The sequence below is a fragment of the Branchiostoma lanceolatum genome, chromosome 10 (genome assembly GCF_035083965.1).
Source record: "Branchiostoma lanceolatum isolate klBraLanc5 chromosome 10, klBraLanc5.hap2, whole genome shotgun sequence".
Classification (NCBI taxonomy): Eukaryota; Metazoa; Chordata; class Leptocardii; order Amphioxiformes; family Branchiostomatidae; genus Branchiostoma; species Branchiostoma lanceolatum.
In genome coordinates, this window is record NC_089731.1 from 3,408,983 (window position 1) to 3,435,023 (window position 26,041).

At 40.4% G+C, this 26,041-nt stretch overlaps 1 protein-coding gene across 2 annotated transcripts in view; it reads right to left on the bottom strand.

Annotated features, from left to right (window-relative positions):
- LOC136443101 (zinc finger protein castor homolog 1-like) overlaps nucleotides 1–26,041 on the bottom strand; it is a 51,920-nt gene that overhangs the window by 22,352 nt on the left and 3,527 nt on the right. Inside the window, exons 1-3 of one of the 2 annotated variants that reach the window (XM_066440173.1) lie at nucleotides 25,094–25,180; nucleotides 6,321–7,853; nucleotides 856–946 (exon numbers count right to left, since the gene is read on the bottom strand). In XM_066440173.1, coding sequence (XP_066296270.1) covers nucleotides 856–946; nucleotides 6,321–7,831 — 1,602 coding nt within the window. In that variant the 5' untranslated portion in view covers nucleotides 7,832–7,853; nucleotides 25,094–25,180. Of the gene's footprint in view, nucleotides 1–855; nucleotides 947–6,320; nucleotides 7,854–25,093; nucleotides 25,181–26,041 lie in introns of those variants that run through there. The other variant, XM_066440174.1, reaches the window with a different exon arrangement.

Consider the following 26,041-nt stretch of genomic DNA (forward strand, 5'->3'; position numbering starts at 1 on the left):
ATGAAAGGAAAAGCTACCACTTTGGCAAACCTAATGAGTCATTGGGTAACCCAAAAGAACATGAATGAATGAATGAATTGTTTATTTGATCATTTTGATCGGATATGAAAAGTACATCGCAGCCATAGGCGTATTATTCTTACACACAGTATGTTACTAAAAAACCGTTGACATTAGGTAATTTACAACATTCTGGAGAGAGGTCTACAGCCACCATGTATAATAGCAGATGATGCCCGCGGATAGTTTTTGATAGTTTTCTCTTTTATTCTCAGTTTCAAAGGAACTAAATGATAGTTCTGTGTCACATCAGATGACAAACATGTACATTACGTCATCATATAATGATCATTAGTGCCTGGGCTCTGATCTTCTTAAACAGTTCAGTGTTAATCTAACTCATGCTGGGCATAACAAAGGGATTATATCCATGTCCTGAGGGTGTTTTTCTTTTCTTTTTTCTCAGTTTCAAAGGAACTAAATGTTAGAAGTTCTGACATCAGATGTACATAATAATAATATTAACTAGTTTATTGCAAATTCATGCCTGTAGGCTTATTGCAAGTTGACAACAATGAAGGTCCACAAACATAAAGTGAAACATAAGGCATCCATGTGATACAAGTAAACTATTTTGCTAGTCTACAATTTAGCAAAGTATTAAAAAAATTGTAATAACTGTAACTTACAGTAAATCTTGGATGGTGTTATTTTTGCGTTTCCAAAGTATTACTACTGTATAATGTCATCATATCATGATCATTAGTGCCTGGGCTCTGATCTAGTTAGTATTAATCCACCCCATGCTGGGCACAACAAAGGGATTATATCGCTGTCCTGAGGGGGTCCACCTACCTGATAATTACACTCGGTGTCCAGGCAGTGGAAGTGCTCCTTGTACTGGTACATGCAGTGGAGGTGGCCACAGTGTACGTTAGCTGAGAACCTGCAATTAGACAGAAATCTTTATTAACAAGTTTATTGCAAATTCATGCCCGAAGGCTAAATGCAAATAACATACATAAAAGACAGTGTACAAAATAGGTATAAAAGCTGCTTATCTAAATTATACAACGTAATTGTCTATAACTTAAGGGAAGGGTTTGACTTCTCTTTTGTAAGCAGTGGAAGACGTAATGTCCCACCTTTTCTATAATTTGTGGGTTTTTGGTAGTTAAAAGAAGAATAGTCTTTTCTTTGTCCGTAAGCTTAGAGAAATTCGGATAGATTTTAGTGGTCTGGATAGACAACTCATTTACTTTTGTAAGGTCTTCTACAACTATACATGCAAACAACAAACAGTGGTATACAAAATGATTAACCTAAGTACAAGTATATGAATACTTCAACATGTTGAGTTTAACGTATCACTTACACCACTAGTTCTAAGATCAAATATAGCAAAAACAAACATCATGGCTCGAAATTCATTTTTGGGAATAGGTATACTGGTGCACCTAACCAAGAGAAATTTAGGTGCACAGGAATAATTTTTTGCGCACAACATAAAATGAAGTTGAATGTGAGTAAAACTTATTCAGAAACCCTACTGACCTCTATCTTAAGAACTTCAATCTGAAATTCTACAGCCAGCTTCATAATTCTAAACAAGTCTTATACATCAATCAAAGTATTTTATATATAGCAAACAATAAGGTTACATTGCTTTTCACAAAAGTGCACATGCACCCGGCCAGTATCTCGAGCCCTTCATTCCGTATCTGTGGAGAAAGCTGGTAAAACTACCCTTTAGCAAATCACAACAGTTTAAAAACATGCAAAGTACAAAAGAACGGGTACATGTGTATAGTAGTAGTACGGTAAATCTTGAAAATGCTTGCACTGTGCATTATTTTTCTGGTTCCGAAGTATTACTAACTGTGTTATAGGATTGTTTCAACACCAAACTTAAGAAAAAAACTCCTTTTCCGGTCTAGAGTGAACTTAAGTCCCCATGAAAATAAAAGAATTCACAGAATGAACTAAGTAACTGATGTACATGTTACGTAAACAAGATTAAGCTTAGCAAGGGACTTAAAAGCTCAGGAATAATTGCCCACTTAACATGCGTGTCAAAACTGTTTTGCAATTGTTATGTCACTAAAAATAAGGCAGAGACTTCTGAGAAACCAAGGTTAGGATTAAATACTTGGAACTGTCCTTTGATGATTAATCAGGAAGATACAGAGCGCCCTGCACTAGGAAGGCACAGAAAAAGTATAAAAGGAGGAGTGATTCGATTTCTGTCATTCTTGATAAAGATGAATAAAGTCGAAACCGGTCGAATTCTGTCTCAGGCTCTCAGTCCTGTCATTTTCAAAGAACTTCGAATAATCAGGAAGATACAGTTACAGTGTTCTTCAAAGCTTTAACATGACAAACAGACTAATAACATTTCAGATAGAACACATTTTGATTGAGCCAGCAATATTCAAAGGCCAAATATATGAGATTATTCCATTTTTCACGCTCATACAATACATGAGCATATGAATTTATGAATTATTAAAATGCACAATGGTACTATAATGTTTGGGTTTGTAATTGTTTCTGTCATTTGTAACACATCAAATTTATTAGCCACCAAACCATACATCAACATGTAAAACAATTTACTTCTATTCTTGCAATTTACTTTGTTCATAATATCAAGTATGAATGTTATTTTAGCTTGCTAAATTGCAAGGTGTTAATATTTTCCTGCAGTCTCAAAATTGTATCAGCAAATTACAAGTTAGCCTACTTGTATATGCCAGTGCCAGACTGTTTCCAGGACCTAAACAGGCCAGTTCCTTGGCTCCATGGCCAAGGTGCCCCCAAGGAAATTTGACCACAACCCCCATAAATTATACCAGTCCTGAGCAACTAACAATCTATTGCAGGTGCAGTTGAACAGGTGGGAACTTTGAGCACTGTATAAATGTATCAGGGTTTTTTTTTTCTAGGAAAAAATTAAAACGGGGAGCATTGCAAGGGAGCAAAGCGACCAAGGGATGGAGTGGAGTTTTAGAGAATCTTATCATTAATAAGTTAAAAAAGGGTACTCTCCAAGCAGAGCATGGGTTTCGGCTGGTTTTTGACGTGTTTTTAGGCGTTATTGTCGTGCTTTCTACTTTGTCATTTTTTTTTTGTCTCGCAAACCCAAGCTCTGCCGGCACTGACCTCGGGGCGGGGCAAACCTATTTACTTCCATTGAAAAAAGGTGACAGTACTCCTCCCCGAGAACCATTAGATAATCATTAGTGGTAACAATTTTACTGCCCCGGATTATCACACATCCGGCAAATGTTGAGCGGCATTCACCAGGCCGCGCCGGTCCCCCGCTGACTGCCCTATTCATGCGACAGGCTGGTGTCCACGATCTCACGCCGGCATGATCATTGATAGCATCATAACGTACATTTCCATTGGAAACCTCACAAGAAAAATACAATGATGCATGAACAAGACATATAAAATAAATATGTATTACGTATTAACTTGAACTGCATTACTAGTAATTATTATTATCATTATCTCAGGCATCGTTAAATGGATTATGAACGGGAACACGTGCCTTGTTTACGTTACATGCGGTTACCAATGCCGCCGCTCGCTGTGTTCAGATTGGACGGAACTTTTCAACAACACCAGCGAAATTGGCGACGGAGCGCTACCAACAGAGACTAAAAAATCCCCACGACACCAGAGGATTGTACAAATTTCTGTGTGCTTTGTTCTTTGATGGTTTTTGGATGGTGTAAATGAAGTGCGGTCACGATAGGCAAGTCATTTGCTGACGGACATGAAGCGACTTTCCAACATGGCGTCCTGATTCGGTTTTGTATGTAACGTTATTTGTGGGTAGTAGTTTAGAGACTTTTTGAGATTCAACGATATCCTCCCACTACAGCATGACATTTCCGCAGTGGGGATTAAAAATGAGAGAATCTATGGCTATTTCGGGCTGTACATCGTCTTCTGGTACGACGGCCCAAATGGCCTGGATCGTAGTTGAGTATCGTGGAGACTTTGTAAACTCCAGATGTCTTTGGTTGCACGTTGAGCTATTATTTTCATACGAAAGTAATTGCAGCTAGCCAAGGAGTAGGGGAAGCGTAAGAACATGGCATGAAAACATGGCCACGACCGATAGACCGAGGATTATGTCCATGGTGAAACTGGGCCGGAAATTCTGTGGTGCGTGGGGAGGGAATCCGGGCACGCTTCGCACTAACTTGTGAAACGCTTGTTATGTGTTGGAGTGATTAGGTTTATTAGGCATTGAAGCTTCCGTCTGCCTGCAGAGCTTGGGTTTGCGACACAACAAAAACGATGACAAAGTAGAAGGCATGACAAAAACGCCTAAAAACACGTTAAAAACCAGCTGAAACCCTAGCTCTGCTTGGAGAGTAAAAAAAGGGCTTCCTGAGGGGAAAATTACTGTCAGACAGGTGACACTGACTGTTGAAGACTGTGGCCACATGTGACCCAGTAGCATCCCTGGTCAATCAGAATTTCATGCTTGTCAGAGGGTCTACTCCCCAGGGCACATGGTCAGGGTAGGGGGCCCAGCTCTCCTGTTACTCTCTTTAGACAATGCCCCAATGTATGTCTACCTTCCTACCATTACCATCTTCCCTCTTAGTCTGTATCACGCAAACTCCAGCTGTCCGGGGGTTTCTCTCCCCTCCCCGCGGAGTTTGTGCGCGGCTCTCTCTAAGGCTGGGGAGCCGTTATCAAAAATGGTAACACCAATCACAGGGCAGGATTTCAGCTAGGCTCCCATTGCCATAGAAACCACCTTGTTATCCTGTCTGTTAGCTGTCACACAGGCAGACGGGGAGAAAGGGATGGGAAATGAGATCCAGATGTTGGGAGGGTGAGAAATGAGATGTATCCAAGCCGGTTAAAGGGATTTTAAACCTAGTACTTAGTTTATCTGTTCCTTTAGAGGCAGACAATGTCAGTTTCTCCCACATCAAAAACCAAGTTTGAAAATCCAACAAGAAAAGACTTGACTGCCGAAAAGTGTTCAAAGTACAGAGAAACGGCCTGTGAAACTCTATTCCTACCACCTGCAGATCAGACATCTGCAGCTGTCAATCACTGGATAGCAACAGCAATAATCATCCTTAGCAACTAGAGTCTGGCCTAGGCAGGCAGCTCTGTGGGCTTCTCCCGTGTTACCGGCGCTTCCCACCAAGCTCTGTGGGTGGATAGCCGTTACAGGCGGCGGGCGGACACGGGGCTTGGTTGAAACCAGGCTACTTCCCTCTTACTTCTGAAAGTAGCATCCCTCAGAATTTCATTCTTTGTCAGATGATCTGCACCTCAGGGACAGGACGCATGGTCAGGGCCCTAAGGTAACTCTCTTTAAGCCTAGGTTACACATAGCCGAACATGGCCTCCCGACTCTCCCCCGACCATGGTTGGAGTGATTCGGGAGTGATTCGGGAGCTTGCTCGGTTGGCGTTCGGCCGAGTCGGCTGGCGTTCTGCTGAGTCGGCTGGTGTTCGGCTGCGCCAGCCGAATGTTTTGAAAATTTCAAAACATTCGGCTCTGGACGGAGGGTCTGAAATGGGTCGGCTGGTGTTCGGCTGGTGTTCGGCGCGGTCGGCTAGTGCTCGGCTGGCATTCGAGATTGAGTAAGTAGTAAAATTAGAACCTTAACCACGCCAGAAACACTACTGACTTACTCCCAACTAGTTTCCAACCTACCCATAACTCACCCCAAGGCCGTAGACAAAACTCTGCTAACTAATTCTCAACCAAGTGACTACTATCGGAACGTGGGCGAATCACCCCCGACCTTCACACGACCAAAAACAAAGAAGAACACTAAAAGCAGTATTAAAGCTAGCCATGATCCGAATTCGATCTCTCGGTGATGTTTACAACATAACAGAATGGATTATTTTGATTAAAACCGAAAATGACCCCTCTTTTGAAAGTCGCTGAATATGTCCATTTCAATTCGTGAGAGGGTCTGCAATCGGTCAGGGTTTAGTCAGGGGAGATTCGGCAGTCTGCGGCTAGAGGTCGGGATGGTTGGGGGTAAGCTAGAAAGCATTCGGGGCCCATTCGGGAGTAATTCGTGTACTGGTTAGGAGATGATCGGCGCATCTTCGGCGCATGTTCGGCGCCAAAGATAGGCGTGGCCCAATACTGGTCAGAATGCTCCCGAACTACCGCCGACCTGAGTCGGCTAGCGTTCGGGAGCCATGTTCGGCTATGTGTAACCTAGGCTTTAGACAGAGCCCTAATTAATGTAAAGTACGTGTATGTCTGCAACGTATTTCTACCTTCCAAACAATACCATCTTCCACCCCGTGACTTACTTTGCGATATACTTCTGAAAGATGTTCATCTCGTTGTTCCTCAGCATCTCTTCCACGTCCGGCTTGCCGTTCTCGGAGAAGCAAGCCTTGATGTAGTCTGTGCTGGCGTTCGCCGTGCGGGCAAGCTCACCATCAAACAGGTCGGCGTCGCCGCTGTTGTTGTTTGAGTGTTGAAGGTCTGAGGTAGTCATGGCGGTAGTCACTGTTTGCGGGCTGGCGTTGGCGTTGAAGCCCTGAAAGTTCCGTACGTCGTACTTCAGCGGTCGACCCCCCTTCTTCAAGGGTTCGTTGAGGTTGGCGAGGATGGGGGAAATGTCCTGAGGCTGAAGGTACTTGATCCGTTCCGGATCGAATTTGGAAGAGCGGCGGGGAGATATCGTGCCGGCCGTGATGGTGTCATTTGGGTCGGCGAAGTTTTCTCCCGACTTGAGCTTCTGTATAAAAAAGTCATATTTGGACCCCCGCCCGTCGATGGTTGCTCCCGTTAACCCCTGTACGAGGGCAAGAGCCTCGTTCTGGAGCCCATTTCCCTGCCGCTCTTTGATCTGCATCTCCAGAATCTTGCCCGAGGAAAACGTTTGTAAGGGCAGTGCTTTGAGGTCGTGGTCGCTGGAGTCGTATCCGAACATCCCGATCAGTTCGTTCATCGTGCTCTCTGCGTAATCCCGCAACGTGGACGCGTCTCCCTGACTCACATGAGGTTCTGACGGAGGAGTTTGCTCGGGTTTGCTCTCTACAGTTGCCTTATGATTAGTGTTAGCCACAGGGTTAGCTACCTGTGGCTCGGGGCGAGCCGTACTGCTTGCCCTCTTGTTTATATTGTCCTTTTCTGGATCGTAGTCCTCGTCATCTTGATCTTCATTGTCACTCTGATTGAAAGGATTTTCGAACTCGGTGGTTTCGTCTATTTCGTCTTCGCTGTCGCTACATCCCGTTGGCTGAACGATTACGACGTCACCGTCGATGCAGTCGTCTGAAAGTTCCTCCTCCATCTGAAAGTGCGTGATTTTGTTGGGCGTCCTTTTTCGTCTCGAGAATTCCTCCGGCCTTTGCTCGTTCTTATCATTAGCTAAGTCTAGTTTTTGGTCGTTTGTAACTGACAAGTCCTCTGGCTGTTCGTCTTGTGGGAGCGCCACATCATCGCTTGGCGATGCAAGCTCTGGCTCTGGAACAGAGTCATTCCCTAATGGCAGGTTATCGTCTTTGCTATCTTGCATTGCACAATCTTGTTGACTATCTAAACTTGACTGTCTATGGTCAAGCGAATCGTCTGTTCTACTGTTTGATTCCTCATTGTTATCATCTTGGCATGTGTCCTGATCTACTAGGGGAATCGGAGAAGCCACGCCGTTTACATGAACGTCCTCTTCCGAAACCTGAGGTGCAACATCGATCGTGTCTTCCGGACTTGCGGCTTCTTCTGGAGAATCGTCTACCTGAAGACGCTGGGTCTTGAGCTTCGCACAGATGGCGTCTAAGGCCAGGCCTCCCTTCCGCTTCTTGGCAGACATGTCTAGAACTTTCTTAAGTTACCTGGGCGAACATGGGAAGGAAAAAGGAGCACTAGTTAATCTTCAGTCAAATGTGATATACAATTGTCAAAAGAATAAGTAAAGTAAAACTGGTTAACTTACAACTTTCAGAATTCATAGACACAAATGTGTTTTCAGACTGCTTACATACATACATATTATGATTGATTTTCAAAGGCCATTTTTGTGTGACTACCTACAGATACATGTACATAAACAAAAAAACAAGGAAACAGGTAGATCTTTAGTAAATAACAAAAAAAATGTACATGTCACATATGACGTTAAAATGTCTTTCCTGTATTACTATGGTAACAGATATATTACTAAAAGGAGTAAATATTTACCATGTCATGGGCTATATACCCATCAAAATATACTCCAAAGTCAGGCCAACTTACATAATTCATAGCCATCCCTTTCAGACTGCCCATACATGTACATGTCATAAATGATTTTGAAAGGTCTCAACAGCAGCAAGTATTGATTTGGCAGCTCCTAGTTATGGGCATCTTATGGGTCAGATTAGAACTCTAGATGGGGGGAGGGGGGATAGTGAAAAATTTGTATTCTCCTCACTTCACTCATATTTCATATATCATCGTGATGACTTTCCAATAAGTGTGATGAAACAGTTATGCCGGGGACCTGTCCTACCACATGATGTCAAGTATCAATACTACTAAATATCGTTGGATCGTTCTCTTTGTAATGATTTAGACACCGCTGAAGGTATACTTATCATGTTTTGTGCTTCTTACATAACCCTACAGATGAATGTCATGTTTGGGAAATACAATCATTCAACTACTAACAACCTCATTATATAGCTGAGATTAGTTCTTTCTAGAGGTTGTTCAAAACAATAAAATCACATGATACTGTCACAACCTTGATTTCTATTCAGTGCTATAGTTTACATGTAAAAATTGGGCAACGCCCTATATTGGATGCAATGATGGAACTACATTGTATGTATATGACTCTACTTTGTCTTGCTATAAATCTCCAAAATGGCTAAATGTTGACAATTTCTTCTTATTATATTTGTTCAAAGCCTTTTTTTGTGTATCCATATACAAGACAGAATTCTGTTTCATATTATTATCAATTTCTCTAGGTACTTAAACATGTTTTCAAACAAGTACATACAGCAGAGTTCAGACGATGGCCTTCTACACGTTGAGTACAGTCACTAGTACTAAAAGCCTGCTCGAAAGGCACTTTACACAGTCTGAAATGTGTAAATCGAACCGGCTTCTCTTAGCATTAACCAATGGCTTTGAAGCAATAACATGCCATGAGCTGTCTTATATAACATCTGGGCCTACGATACATAAATGTATATGGGTGCAATAGCCAGGTTTGTTGTCAACGCATTAAGCTAATAAACTTTGTATAAAACTAAAAGGCAAATTTCTACCAAAATTCAAATAAGATTTTGCGATGAGCTAAATCATGAAACTTCAGACCCTTCATCACGAATTCATATCGTATGTAAAATATAATTACATTGACTTATAATCCAACTTCTATCTAGTTGAGGTAATATTTAGTAATTTTCCTTTAACTGATTAGGCCACACCAAGATCTAATTTCTTGGTTAACGGATTTTTATTTTCCCCAAAAATTTTTTTAGAAAAAACAAAAATCATGAAAACAGAAGGCTGGGCTTCATGATTTTTTTCCTTCTAAATTTGAAAATAAAAATCTGTTTAACCAAGAAATTGAATTGGTGTGGCCTTAACAAAGACTGTAGTGTAGAACATGGTTTAAGTGTATCATCTTGGCTTGTCTCTCTTGCCATCATCCTTCCTATACATCTGTACTTTCCTTTCAGTACAGTTTAAGTGTAGGATCTTATTTTGACTGCGAGGTATTCATGTTTACAGACAGTAAATGTTGTTCCATCCTATCTGGCTTTGATCCTTCTATCTGGCTACTTTTACATGGATTGAATTTTACGTCCCTAGTCCCCTTGGAAATCAGTAGGATGGAAGAATACATGTACCCTCAAGATAGAATAAATAAATAACAAAACATCATGATCAAATACTCCGCCTTTTACAATCTACCCTCTTTTTATATTACTGATTGAGAAAAGGATATCTAATCTCTATGCAATGCATATAATCTCTAAGCTGGCAGCGTGACCAAAAAAGCATCAAATTTGGGCAAAAATCGTTTTCAATACCATGGCAACGCAACCTTCGGGGATAAAATGTCATAAATGGCTGCTTTCATTAGTATTATCTTGCATGTTCTCCAAGGACAGTGGGGCGCGGCAGACAAAAACATGATTACAACACGGCCAGTTTACCATTATCTGCAAAATATTCCTCAATTAAGCACCCTCCCTGGGGTGGAATGTAATTTTCTTTTCGGTACAATGTTGGCGCAGAAGAATCGTAATTTAGCCCAACATGACTGATACTTTCGGCTCATATTTCGGCGCTTTGTTTCCCCGGTACTTGGAAAGAATGAGAAACACGCAGAATTTAAGTTATGATTATGAACTGAGAGAGAATGTAATTGCTGTATATTCAGTAAGACCCATAGCTCTGTGAATACATGTAACATGTGACCTGAGTACACATGTACCTTCTTGTTTGTTTAGAACTAGATGTGCAATGTAGAGTAGTCTTCAAGTTGAACACAATCATGTACATATTATGCATGTACTATAAATATAGAATACAACACGGGGTATTCCGTATCACCCGAGGTACCAGCCCGACCGCGGGTCGGATCGCCCGACGGCCGTAGGCCGGAGGGAGATCCGACCCGCGGGAGGGCTGGGACCGAGGGTGATGCGGAATACAACGTGTTGTATTTTATTTATGTCATACCTTGGTCATACCCACCCGAGAATACCCACACACATTTCAATGCGTAATGCGCCAGAAGTTGAAGGAGTTTTGTGTCCTCGAACAAGAAACTGTAGCAACATTGATTCCAATCTCCGAATCCGGTATTCGAATTTCCGACGGCTGCGCAACCGGCGCGCTCGAAATGCGTTCGAAATATTCTATGGAAGCCTGTGTGATAACACTCCCGAACCCTGTGTGATCCGGATAGTTATCACACGGTCCGGAACACCCGTATCAGGCCCAGGCATGACATAAAGTCTATATACTGTACTGTTTAACTTTAATGTGAAGTGACTACATGTACATGAAGTTATACAAATGTAGCTCTCGAATCTATAATCTCATATTATCATTTTGTATGAGACACGTTGCCTGAGCTCCCAGCAGGGTTACCAGTCAAGCTCAAGTGCATGTAGAAAGTATCAGATGTCTTTTCAAGGCATCCAGAGAGTGACTATCGATATAAAAAGCATTTCACAAGGATAAAAAAAATATTCACAGGCTACATATGTAGCTCTACCTTTGGCTAAGGACAACCTACAAATTAAAGTACTACAAATCTAGGAACTTAAATCATTGATATCCTTGGTTATGTAACTTCTTCACATATCCTTATCACCAAACTATCTTTTTTTCAGACAGACCTCAGCCCCCTTGCCAAAGGTAATAAATGTCCACCCTGCCAGAGGCTAAAGGTTATCAGCTATAGTTTATTCTGGGGGCAGACCAGTTATCTAGCTGTACTCCATCAAAACCATAGCCCCATGTCAGCAATAGAACCATCAACTACTGACATCCCCATGGCGATAGTCAGCTGGCCGGGCAGGTCAAAGGGCGGGTCAAAGGTCAGGTCTGAAGCAGTGTTTATGGTAGAGTTAACCTTGGTCTGAATCAAGGCTATTTGTTACACTCTGCTTAATACAACCTTCATGGCTTCAATAGCTGTTTGGCACTTAACTTGTATTGGTTGTGGGGTTAGGCAGCAGGGAGAAGATTAAGTTAAGTTGAACCAATAGGCTCAATCGTTGACTATACACTCTCTATAGAATAGATTAACTTTTTCGCCACACTATCGTCAGAACATACAGTACATGACAGGGTTTGGGTCCCCTAAACAGGTTCTGAACTGTATACCGGTATGTTAAATGTTTCTTCAAGGTAATGAAGGTCTAATTTTCCCAATACAGTCAAACCTGCCCAAGGCGACCACCCGGCGGACCGAGCAAAATCGGTCGCGATGGACAGGTGGTCGCCATGAAGAGGATTCCACTCACATGTTTCCAGGTCGAGGTTTTCAAATACAGTACGTAAATGGATGGAAAATTATGTGAATTTAGACAGCATCTATTAGACAGAATTTAGAAAGATCCTACAAAAATTACATTTTCCGTTATCGTTGTATACCGCTAACAACATCGTGTACAAATTTTCGTCATAATTTTGACTACAAAACAATTGCAGCGCCCTCCCGCATTCACACGTTACATTAAACATGTTAAATAGTACAGACACACACGCACATCATCGAAGTTTTAAGGCCTAAGACAAATCCCTAGAAAACACCTGCTGGCCCCAGCCTTTTTTGGGGCGCCGACCGCTGGATAAAAGGGGCAAAAAGTTTTCGATCTGACAACTAAAGATGAAACGGAACGGTGAGATTTCGTCGCGCCGCGCGGCCAAGCTCCGTGCGACCGCATCGAAAGGTATTAGTCAGTGCAGCAGAACGCACAGCGTCCTATAAAGGTTTTTGAGATTCATGGAAATAAAAAGAAAATAAGAATATTAATTTTCATCAATAACTAGAGTATTCGTAAATGTTCATACACAAAAGCATCGTGTTTTAGAAAGGTCAGCGGTACGCCAAATCCGGGGCGCGCCAAATCCAAGATGGCGTCGGGACCAAGGAACAACATTTCTCGCCCGATGTTTTGCCCGCCGCGAAGTAATTTTCCGGCGGAATTTAGTAAGACACAGACACATTTTTGTTGAAAATACAAGAAATAGATAGTAACTTCTGTGAAATCTGACTTTTTGACGCCATGCACTACGTATTCGTTTTGAAAATTGAGTTTAAACCGAACTGAGTTTGCGGTAAACTATAAGATTACGATAGGCACAACAACATAACAAACATTTGTCTTTACAATGTTTATAGAGGGAACGTTTTATCAAAACACTTCATGGAGGAATCGATGCTATAACATTGCTATTCCATATCTTTTTGTCCTTATTTTTGTCCTTCAAAGTCTTGAAAACATTTCCGTGAAATCCGACAGCAAAATGATCCGATGTCACCACACGCTTGAAAATTAGGCGGCCGCCATGGGCAGGGATCGTGCTCTGTGCGGTCCCAATTCGTGGCGGTCGCGGTCGCGTTGGACGGGTGGTCGCCTTGGGCAGGCAGCTTAATGCTTGTGCCTATGGGGAAAATTTTTGGGACCGAGAAAAAGCGGTCGCCATGGCCAGGTGGTCGCGGTGAAAAGGTGGTCGCCTAGGCAGGTTTGACTGTATGAAATAGTTCTTCCATTAAATTTCATTGGTAAAAGTTTGGTTACTTACTTTTATGTACACTTGTATGCCTAGTACATTATTAAACTACATGTCATTGAACTTGTACATGTACATTCATGTACTGTATACATGTATATTAGAATCTGTTCGTTATGTTTCTGTTTGTTAAAATTGGCTAAGATCATAACCTTTTCATTCCTCTAATACATCCATTCTGAGTTTCAAACAAAACTAAAGGCAAAATTGCAGAAATATTTGCCTCCCACATTTGGGTAAAGCGGGGAAACCTAAGGTCTGGGAATTTTTGATAGCACAGAAATCTGGGCCTCAGGGCTTAAAAATAGACCTGAAAATCTGCTCTGCTCACATTCTTTTACACACATAAATATCATAATGAAGGTCTGGCCCATTTCTTCCCCATAATTTTGAAATGTATTGTAAGACCACACACCAATATCAATGGTAGTTGTCAGTTCATGCCTCATGGATTTGAAAGTTTAAAGTATTGCTGAAACTAAAAGTTCATTGTAGTATGTGACCACAACCTACACTTGTACATATAGCATTGCCTAAAACTTGCAGTCAAATCGGACACAAATCGTTTCAGCATTCCTTACTTGACAGGGACTAACTTCAAGTTACTAATTGAAGATGAAGGAAGAATTTGACCTATCCAGATTTCACAGCTTTGTGCTTCTAAAATCTAAATCAAATTTGCCAGTCTCTGGACTTATTTCTATCCAAATGTTAAATTTTCCAAAGTCCTAAAGCTTTGAGTCTTTAAACATATTGGTGCCATATGAGAAAAACACTGGCATAATGCATGAAATGTATGAAACATGATGTGGCCCGATAATCTATATGTAGTCTGGGATCCCTTTTGGCCATTTGTGTGATTACCATTTTTGGGCCTCTAAAATATTTCGTCTAAGCCAGCAAATACGGTCCCATCCATGCAAGGTTTGGATCTCAAGTGAAAAATTTATGGTTTAGATAATGTGATTTATTTTATAAGATGAGATATTTCAGCAGGGGTAGCAACATAATATTATGTAGGTTGATTTATTATCGATCGGTACTGTTACAAACTTATGGTATCCATGTCACAGTAACCCAGAGACTTTCCATAATTTCCTGGAAATTTAAGACTTATAATATTTTCTTGCTGTATTAACGAAATGCTACTTTCCACATTTTGACGAGTACATTTCAATTCATCTTCATTCTGGCTTTATCTTGAAAGTTTTGTGGCAATGTTGGATATGTCAAAAGTGTTTATTTCTGTACATTCGTTTCAAGGGGGACTGACAAGTACTGATTTGGAAGTTTGTCTGCTCTCTGCAGCAAAATTTGATCCTGGGAGAGAAGGATCAGGTCTTTTTTTCAGTTTTAGATTATTTTATTTCATTGACACAAACATCAAGAATCCTGTCCATAGTGGCCACCTGACTACTGTGACCATTTTCTGGACCCTTAGATTCTACAGGACAGGTTTGACTGTACATGACAGTGCCTAGAAACAGTAGAATGGCCTGACCATCTCATTATAACCCATGGGCCCGCTCATTACCTGATGCTGTGGGTTTGGTAATTAAAACCTGGTAATTGCGTGCACTTCTACAGGTGAACACAGAATCAGGTGGGGCCATATTGCTTGATGAGAGCATCCACACGCACACAATCATGTCTTATCATAAGGCCACACCAATTTGTTTCCATGGTGCTCATCTTAGGAGTAATCCATATGCAGAGTTTTCTTTTAGTAATTATTAAGGCCATGCCAGTTTATTTCGTTGATTCTTAACAGTTTCAAGCAACCTAACAAGAGCCAAGACAAAAACAGAGGACTGGTGGGAAAACTAGCATCATACCATAATATCAATACGGTAACTGAGCCCAGAAACTGTGAGTGCAAAGGTGCAGGTTTTACCCTCAGATTTTGTTTCCATTTTCATATTGCAATCCAGCATTATCCTTTAAAATCTGAGAAAATGCAAATGAATTTGGTATGGCCTCATGTTTAAAGCCCCTACTTGAACTTGAAGGTAATGAACATGAACACTTTACAAATTACACATGTAACACAACTGTCATTTAACCTTCTCCCAGCTACCTTACTACGAAACCATTTGCGAATTGCTGCTTCAAAGCAACCACAGTAGAGAGATGCCCAGGTTAAAAAAGGTTGACCTGTTCTTATAGATCTCTTATTTCATATTTGTTTAGAAAAGTAGCATTTAATGACATGGGAGCTTGCAACCAATGTTTTACAAAAGGGTTTGTAAAAAATAACCCTCAGAATTTAATTTGTCAGTGTTCTACTGCTTCAAAATCCAATTCCACCTGGGCCAACAAAAAAGAAGCCGTATTGATCCCAAGTTGAACGCTGGCTGTCATCGGCGCTAAACGGACGTATCTATCATTCCCCTGAAGTACACATACCAGGTAAACGATTGATCATACATCAACATTTATTAATCAATACGTGGACGGTTTATCCGCACAAAGCAGCGCCCGGCCGGCATGGGAGAAGGCGGGGGTAATTGTCCTTGAAATGGACCGACATAAAAGGGATTGTGGCGCTCACACACGCAGCTACACTATTGACATTTCCATTGTCATGACAACTCGGCATAATAAAAAAATACTAGCCAGCGGAGAATGGAATCATCTTGATAAGGATCGGGTTTTCGTCTGTTTGTAATGACATCCACTCATTAGGGCTTAATGCAAATAAGATTTGACAATATTTACCTACCGTGGAACACCTTCCCATAACAATTCTTTTTGTAGTAAAAACGATTTTTTTCTTGGAAAGACTGAGTGTTTTCTAGGAAAGAGATCAATAAAGGAGTCCTGTAAATGCAGCTTAGTGCAGGTAAAATTTCCACCTTCCCACTTGGACCAAATGTAACCACAATGACTAATGCAGTAACTTAGTAACAAATACGTAACTTCAAAAGCGGAATTGTGACAATGAACAGTTACTGCAAAACATGAAAACATGAATTATTCAATGCAACGTCCAAGTTTTTGTTAAAATTTGTATGAGTCGTGAATTAGTGCATAAAAAAACGATATTAAAAGGTATTCAAAGGGGCTTGAAACCAGCCTTGAAACTACCAGTTTTGCTGTAGTTTTTTTTTACATAATTTTTACCCTTGTACATGTCTATCAGACATTGCCACAGGTAGAATAAAGACATCAGAATTATACAATAATGGTGGATATCCAGTTCACCATCATGCATACAAATGACAAAACTAATGTATTATATATTTTTTCAATCATAAAGCTGACAACATTATCTGCAAACCAGCAGGTGGCTAAAGTCTGTGCAGTCAGACTGTATGTACAGTCACGTAAGTAGGCCCAGGTTAGTCTCTACCAGTCGAGACTAACTACGCCAGCTATTGGGAGAATATTATTTGCCAGGGTGTCATTTGCAGACGAAATGTGATCTTCACCATGGACTGACTCTACTGACTAATTTTTCCTTCTTCTGCCAAATTCTACGATCCATACGCCCGTAGGAGGGCCTGGTGGAGTCTAGGCCCAGGTATGCTAGGGAAATAAGTTGCCTTGTGTCCTTACTGTTGAAAAAGACAGCTCGAGGGAACATTTTTAAAACTTTCTCGGCAAATTTTTACTCTGAATCAAAGTTGAACTGCAATTGCCACGTTACACAAAAACAAGGAATGGGCAATCCACTGCTGATTTTTAACATGTCGAAAATTTGAGTAAGTCCAATTTTTGCAAAAATTGGCAATTGCAGTTCAACTTTGATTAAGAATGCATGACTTCTACCTCGAAGTTGACACAGATGAACTTTCAAGTGAAGGCAAGTTTTTATGTAGTCTCATATGGTAATTCTCTTCTGTGAGTTATGCACACTTAACAGAGGTTATCTGAGAGGGTCAGAAGATCTCTAGGTGTCTGAAAACCCTTTAGCAGTGTTTCATTGCCATGCAAATAGCTGTTTGTGTCCCTATGAGTATGCGGCAGTGCTGTCTCCAGGACCTGTCCTTCCATCCATCCTGGGAATTAAATTTGGTTGTTGGGACAGAAAAAAAAATCACCCTGTCCATCAAAAACATCTGAACTTCATGACAAAAAAATGATAAAAACATACTTTTCTAAGCTTAGAATGAAAAATTTGACAACAAAAATTAACAAAAAATAACGACATGGGCTCCAAACAATAAGTGGGATGGAGAAAAGCTCAAAGATATAGAGTCAGGACTGCATGTAGCCACATGTAAATTACTTCTAGATATAATCAAAACCACACCTTGACTGAAAAACTAAAGATCAACCAGATGCATACATGCTATAGAAGTGACCTCTGACCTCTACATTTTTTCTACATATTGGCACATCAACACACCAACATGCCAGGTAGACCAGTGGGGTCAAAGGTCACATTCTTCCTGGGGGGTTATTTCTGAGGCAGTGAGGAGCTCAAGTAAATCTGTACATACGTTTGCTGCCCAAATTTGCATGAATTTAAGCAATCATTTATGGGTTTTGATAGATATCAAAATGAATATGTGCTTGGCAAACTTTTCGAACAATGTATCTTAACCAAAAGAGTTTCTAACTATGTTTGTCTTTGCGCCAAATAACAGTTACTGAAGTAACTGGATATGATTTTGGAAATTGTCAAATATTTTCAAGTAGCATCCACTACTTTTTGTCAGTGACACTGGCAAATCATATCCAGTTGCTTGAGTAACTGCTATTTGGCATATCTTATTACCTGGATGTCTAACCTTCATCTATATATATATGTTTGTATTTGTCGAAAAACAGCTTGTGGCATATCTTATTACCTGGATGTCTAACCTTCATTGATGTATGTTTGTATTTGTAGAAAAACATTCTAGCTTGTTAAACACAATTTTCAGTGCTGTTCAGAGTACTACAGACTACCCACCCATAAGATTTGGGTACAACAAAAATGCCTCCAAATCACTACTAAGCCCTTTAAGCACATGTTGTTTGAGCAAGAAAAACTTTTTGACGTCACTTATTTAGCCTTATTTCAGGTCAAAGACTATGACATTTTTAAAGCAATTATTGGTTATACTAGGGCCTAGTAGACCTAATTATTTAGTACTCATTACTCCTTATTTAGTACTCATTACTCAACTTATTTTTTAAGTCAAAGTACTAATTAGTCATCATTTCTAAGCGTGACACACCTCGAATGTGAAAAACTACGTACTTCTATACTGATTGATTTTCTTTCTCCAATGAACAGGTAGTCATTTTAGCATGATGAAAGAATCACATGAAAGGGGGGCTGCATGCCCTTTTACGTAGAGCGTAATCAGCCGTTTTAATTTTACGTAGAGCGTTGCCGACCACTCCATAATTTAGCGTAGAGCGTAGGGAGGCTTTTCTGAATTTATCGTAGAGCGTAGGGAGGCTTTCTGAATTTAGCGTATTACGTAGCCGGCCCTCCGAATTTAGCGTAGAGCCTTGTCGGGACCCCCCCATGCAGGCCCTCATGAAATAAAGTGTCTGGGAACCATCAAATTAGTGTGGCCAGAGCTGTCTCGAGCTTTTAATTTTTTTCCGTCCCCTTATTGTTTGAGAGCCAATATTTTGATTTTCGTTTGCATTTTCTTCAATTTCATGTCATGAAGTTCCCATTTTGAGGACGGACGGTGACATTTTTTTCCATCCCAAGGAGCAAAAAAGGTCCTGGGATGGAGGGACAGGTCCTGGGGGAAGCCCTGAGTATTGCCCAACATGTACATGTTTTCTAACGAGGTGATGTCAAGACATTTTCTTGGATCCTAATCTCGTAACAGAAATGAAACTGAAACGGGACAACTGTTACGGCACAAAAGTCTAAAAAAACACCATCTTAACATCTCCAGTTCCCTCCGACAGATATATCAAGCAGTTAACTTCATTATAGGGTGTATGACAGGCAGTTCCAAGATATGTCAGTGGTAATTTGCGCAGGCACGCTTGATTAATATGTATCTAGCCATCAGTGCAACTAGCCTCTAATCACACCATCTCTGTCCTTCACACAAACCTTCCAAAATTTACATAGTATAACCCTGCAGGTTGCATACAGAAATTTTCACTGGAAATCATGTTTTGCAGTTTATAGGCGACATCGACTTCATATCTAGATTTAATGATCTTTTAAAAATGCTGAACATCAAGATTAACATGAGAAAACAGTGTAAGGAGAAAGTCACATTCTGGGAGTGAATATGGTCGGATTAAACTTAGTTTTCCTCCCAGCTTTCTGTTTTCATTTTGACCTTTTTCTTATTTTTTTTCATCAAAATATCAGAGAACTGAGGAAAGAAATTGGTGCGGCCTTCCATATCTGTTACAGTTTTGATCTAAATGGCTACAATTTGGAAACGAATAAGGCCATAACTTGTACGAACCATTTTAAGCTGGAAACTATTCGTACTTGAAAGTGCGAATGCCGTTTTTTCGTGAGACTGCAGACATATTTGCACCGAAATAATGACAGACAACTGATCCAAGTTATGATGAGCTGATATTGATATTATAGATAGCAGCTGGCTGAATAAATACTAAGCCAGTATGCACTGCCTAGGGTTTTATCGGTCTATCATGACCCCTCCTAAAATGGCACTAGCCTATGCACACAAAAATAGTCAAATCGCACGAAATGACACCACCAAAAATGGGGGCCTCCCACTCGGATGAAGGGTCTAAAATTAGCAGCCTTGGCTTACTTGGCAAATTGTGACCCACCAAAATCTCAAGCATTCTTGGGATAGGAGAAATTTGGCCAGTTTGCCCAGAATAGCGGTAATGTGTAGTTATATGGGGAAAACAGGGTGAAGGTATGGGTTTGTGGTTATGTAGGAAATGATGTTCTTACCAGTACAAGACATGTGTTTTTCTCTTGATGTTCAACTATATATTTAACATCTGGGTCATGAAAAAAATGAGAAGCTTGGAAGAAAACACTTAATGGAAATGAAGAATAATGTGTATTTTTCTTTTAATTCATGCCAGGTTGAACCTTTAAGGTTGAAATTACGGTTTTAGTCATTTAAAAATCGCTGTTTCTAATTTGAGCATCAAGCAGCCAGCTGTGTAAAAGCTAAATTCCAATAAGTAATAAACACAGATATGCGGTGAAATCTGCATGTGATTTTCTGGTCTGTCATACTATTAAGTTATAGACTATATGGATGATATGGTATTCTTATTTTCACATTTTAATATTAGTATGGCCAAAATGAGTTTCCCATAAAGTACCCGAGCCTATGTAGTTATATCAAATCCTAAAGCCGGCAAGTTTTGACAAAATGAGCCAAAGGGAAATCTCACACAATTGACTTATGAGTAGTAATTACAAAAAGTCCTTGAAATGAGATTAGCATTGCTCAATTTCTGCAACATTTTCCCATACATTGTTTTTGTATGCTGGTGATGTGTTTTAGCAATTCAAACAAGACAACCAAACAAAAGAAGAAAAACTTATTGTCTCCTTTCACAGTATTTCTGCTAAAGGATACTGTAGAATTTGAATAAAATAACATACCAGTAATATACAAAATTTTGCTTGTGGGCACCACATACACAATACTGAAGACTTCAGCTCAAATAGTATGTTCTAAAAGTTACAACATATTACTAGGGTCTAGGAACTGCGTTGTCAAGTTTAAGATTTCATTTTACAAGCCAACATGCTGGAGGGAGGCTATTGTATAGAATATTAATAGTGTCATTATCATAATGCAAACTTGTATCAATAATAGAATGCTGTCATTCCATTATACAAAAATATACATTCTCCTTTAAAAAACGAAATCAATAAAGATCTAAATATTGGACTTAAGATCCCTACAATGAACACATTACCTTACAAATGTACCACTGTCTAAAAAAAATAAACATTTGAAACTCCAATTCCAAAATAAGAAATGTAAAATTTCTTCAGCCTCTCTCAAGTACTCGCGATACAAATACGAGAAAAAACAACAGCCAAAAACTTGAGCAAGATGAAGAAAAACATGTTTGCTTTGATCTTTTAGAATGTAATGGCTTTTGAAGGTTGTTTTTTTACACACAATCCTATAATCTAAGCTTTTAGAGTTAATTTTACACAAAAATTGATAAAAACAGATGTTTTTGTGCTCATAATCCAAACAGGGAAACCTGGAAGATATTTTCCCACTGAAAATCCAGATGGCCTGGAAAAACATTTATTCAAACCATCTCCAGTCCAAACCAGGAATCACTTGTCCCCATAACAACACAAGATGTTGTCTAAGCAATGTTTTGCCCGACATTGTTTTTTTTTAAAACATCACTCTTGAAAACATTTGCTTTGGCCATACAAATGTCATTTCTTTGTTTTCGGATTTTTGATGGTTTCGAACAATGAATTTGATTTTTGATGCATTGATTGATCAATGGAATACTGCAACAACAAGGAATTTCGGTTTAGAAAGACAAGGATTTTCAAGTAAGTAAGCAATTTTGCTTGTACTAGATAATAAACTTAAAAGTTATCAAAATTTGCTTGTTTTAGGGCAGGTTTCACCTTCCCTAAAGCTACAGTACTACCTTGTTCTAAATTTCTAGGGGAGCCCTGCTACAAAAAACTCCCCTCCAAGCAAGGTGAGAGTGTTGGTGGTGGGATTTGTCATTCCCCACTTGACGATTAGCTTTGACCTAGGGGGAGACCTAACGTTCCAGAAAATCACCCCCCTGGGAGCAGCAATGGTGTGGTCCTGCCTAGTTCCCAACAACTTTCACCACAAGCAATTGGTGTGTCTTCAGGGAGAACAGCACATTCCAACAGAGGGGTGAAAGTGATTTTGAAAAGAATCATTCAAAATCCTTGGTTAATACACAAGAGGAAAACAACAAAGTGATCTACTATCTCTTGACTACGACATTTGATCATTGAAGCAGAAATCAAAACATTAGAAAATTGTTTTGAGCCAGCACTGACTGTACAAATGTGCGAATTAGAAGTTACATGCCAAAAGAAGAAAAATTCAGGAAAACAGCTGAAATATCTATATTTGAGGGAGAATCGTAAACTTCAGGATAACAGGAAAACAGCTGTGATCAACTATTTCTTGACTACAAGCACAACAAATGAAGACAACAGAAATCAAAACATTTACAAATTGACGAGCTAGCACCAACTGAACAAATACATATGTGCAAAAAGTCACCAGAAAAAAATCATCTAAAATTCTATGTACATACACAACAGGAAAACAGCTAAGTGATCCACTATTTCTTGACTACTACAAAGACAGGAAAAGGAAACAGGAATCAAAACATTTTTTTTTTTAAACTGGCAGGCTAGCACAGACTACACAAAATGTGTGCAAAAATGTATGAGCGAAACCCGTGATTAATTTTATGCACTAACTAAGTTTTCATAATACACAGAGTGGATGGAAATACATTATGACAGCGTTTTCTCTTGGTTCCATCAAAAATGTTATCACATCGTTGATCAAAAGACACAAAACTCGCTCACCAGCTAAAAGCCTCTTCCTATTAAAATCTGCTTCGAATCAATATCCCTCAAACCATTTTTTATGGGTACATATGTATCTCCATTCTGCCATAGATTTGTATAGATTTCTTTGTAATTCTGCCTTTGCCATTTCGCCTTTGAAATGGAACATCTTATTTCCCCATAGATGAGGGCTTCAATTCACCTCCGGTGGCAGCATGAAAAGCACCCATACATCCAATCTATCCCAACTGCCATCTCATCCCGACGTGGCATTCAATATAATACTCCAATAGCGTAACCATGGCAACTCGGTTATACCGAGCAGAAAGTCGAAAGATTTAGGCTGATCAGAAGAGTGATTTTCAATGCAGTCCATTAGAAAGAATGATTAGGAGTGCCATGGGAGGCATACTGAATGCTACGTTACCATGCGCGCACATGACTTCTAATTTTCTCCGCGTTTCCTGCATTTTGCGGATTATGCAGCCAGAAGGAGGCTTATTTAAGTGCCGTTAGATCCGTCCTTTTTAACCGCCGGATCCACCCTTTTTACCTGTCAAATTTCATCGTCAACAACAGAGTGACTGCATAATTCCGTGCCGCATCTTTTTAAAAACAATTTTTTTTTAAATCCTGAAGCCATTCGTTAGTAAACTGTTATCGAATTAGGCTGGAATTTTCCAACTGCCTAAAATCCTCCCCTTTTTACCTGTCAAATTCCATCATCAACAACAGAGTGACTACATAATTCTGTGCCGCATCTTTTAAAAACAATTTTTTCATCCCGAAGCCATTCGTAGGTAAACTGTTATGGAATTAGGCTGGAATTTCCCAACCGTCTAAAATCCCCTTCCGTGGCCTTTTGTGCAGACTGCCTGTAAAAACCGTGGTGAAATGTTTAAAAGCCGACAGCATCTGTAAACATTTTATTCTCGCCCTAAAAAACTTCACCCCAAGATGACATTGCTGTAAAGCATTTGATCAGGTTTGACACTTTGATTGGCTCGACTCCTTTACTGGGGATGAGAACATATCGGGATCGAACCAGCGTAACCCAAAATGAGAAAAGACATGAAACTGCACTTAATTCCACCGTGAGGAATGTATAACGCTAGCATCCAGCTGATTTTTATAGCTAAGTGCAATTTCCAGCCAACAAATTGTACGCATTCTTTTAAAAGAGGCGGACACACAATTAGCTAATGTAATCAATATGTGCATTCTTTAGTTACGTTACCATGGTATTCCAACTCCCAGCTCATATTTCTTTCAAACGTTCAACCTGGTAATATAATAGAATGAAAAATCACTCTGTTACTAGGCAAATAAAAGACCTTTTGTTGGCGCCTGAAAGAAAATAAAGGGCCAAGATATCTATAATGAGTTACCATGCCAACTGCACAACTAAAACGCCAAACAAACCGAAATGGCATAGAAAAGTATTAAGTGGCAAGCTACCATGCAAATTCCCAGCCAGGCATGATACAAGGCAAACAAAAAACAGTCTGCCGGACCCCTCTTTCAAACAATTTAAAATTTTCAGTCAAAACATGCCACCAGCACAAATTGCCCCTTTAATTTCCATGGAAGCAACTTCTCACGGACCGAAATGGTTAAAATTTTACCAGAGCACGACATCAATCTAGGAATAATGGCACCCCGTGTCAGCCAAAATCAAGAAAATTACTGATAAGCTGCCATGTTGAGTTTGCTCTCATTTTGGGTTATTCTAAGCCAGTGAGGTGGGGAGAATTCAGAGAGGGCACACCCCCTTCAAGCAGGGGTACAATCGTCAAGAACACGCACTCAAGCAGAAAAATACCCACCTTACTAGTTTCTAATGTTGCAACACAAAGACGACAGAATAAATTATGACCGCAGTTATTTACCATTCAAGGATAATATCGCCTGGGGGCATAAACATTCCACTGATCAAACACTTAACTCCCCCAACCCATGTTTGGCTAAAAACACACTTTTTTCCGCCCCCTTTTTCTCACGCGCCGTGCCGGCGTCCCAAATGTCCCAGAATATACACGTAGCGAGCACGAGTTCTCACAACCAACGTCCCACTAGCCCCACGTACCGAAATATCGCACGATCCCGTCACAAACAACCCTGCGAGGGCGGAATAAAATCGCCAATTTTCGGGGGCAAATTTGGGTGTCTTCCCAGAGTTTCAGATGGCGACAGATAGACAGCGCCGTGCCGGAAATAGGACTACGCCCGAAATCTTCCCCCCAAACTTTCCACTGCGCTTTCCCAAACGTCCCCTTAGGATCCCGCCAACTCAAGACTCCTTCGAGTCTCGCTAGCTACTTAAGACATAAGTAAGAAACGGCAGAAAACGGATATTTTTACCTGTTCCGAACACGCTCATGGCCGAACTCCGTTCGCCCTCAAAAATCCTGCATTTTGGTCATGCGCACTAGCAACGTGTATAATTTGACTATTTTTAGCGGTTGTGCCAAATAGACGAAAATTCACAAAGAAAAGACATTTGCATAACAGGGGCCGTCAAGTCTCCTAGGTCCATGTCTTAGACCGGACAGTGGTATTTTCACGTCTTGGGGAAACATTAGACATACAAGGGAGGCACGAAAGAGGGAAATTTTGGGTAGAAATATGCTAGAATAGAGGGTTTCTCCCACTTTCAATGGATTTGGGTAACACGTTTTATATCTGGTTTGCTCAATGGGGTGTCCGTCGGCATTGTATAATCTACAAAATCTTATCATTTCGGGGTGTTTGCCGGGCTTTCAAGAGGGGTAGAAGTGTGTTTGACTAAGAAATTAGAAATTTTGGGAAAACGTGCAAAATATCGGGTTTCCGCCGCTTTCAGGAAATTCCGGACATGCATGGATTATAAAAACATGCCCCTGTGATATTAGGGGTCACTCTGTATCCTGATTAGTTGGGCATTTTTTGCAGGGCTTAGGAAAGGGGCAGACATGTTTTTGATTAAAAAGGAGCGAAGTCTAACATTTGACCGTCAGCTCTTGGGATCTCGCGATCAAATTAATTGGATATCGGGGTACAAAGATTAAAACGCGTCAGTTTTGCCCCCGATGTCACATGTTTGGTGAATATTCACTCCTTTTTTGTTTGCCCGTCCCCGGGCGTCTGTGATATTATCGATCGTCTGATTTTCGGTTAATGTCGGGCCGAAAGTGTCACATTTACGGTGGAACAGAATTATTACCTCATTGTACTTAGAACTTTTGAGACACCCCTATTTCTTTGCATAGTCGGAAAAAGTAAACAAAGGTGGAATTTGAGCGCCGCGACACTTTTTTAGTGTTCTGCACG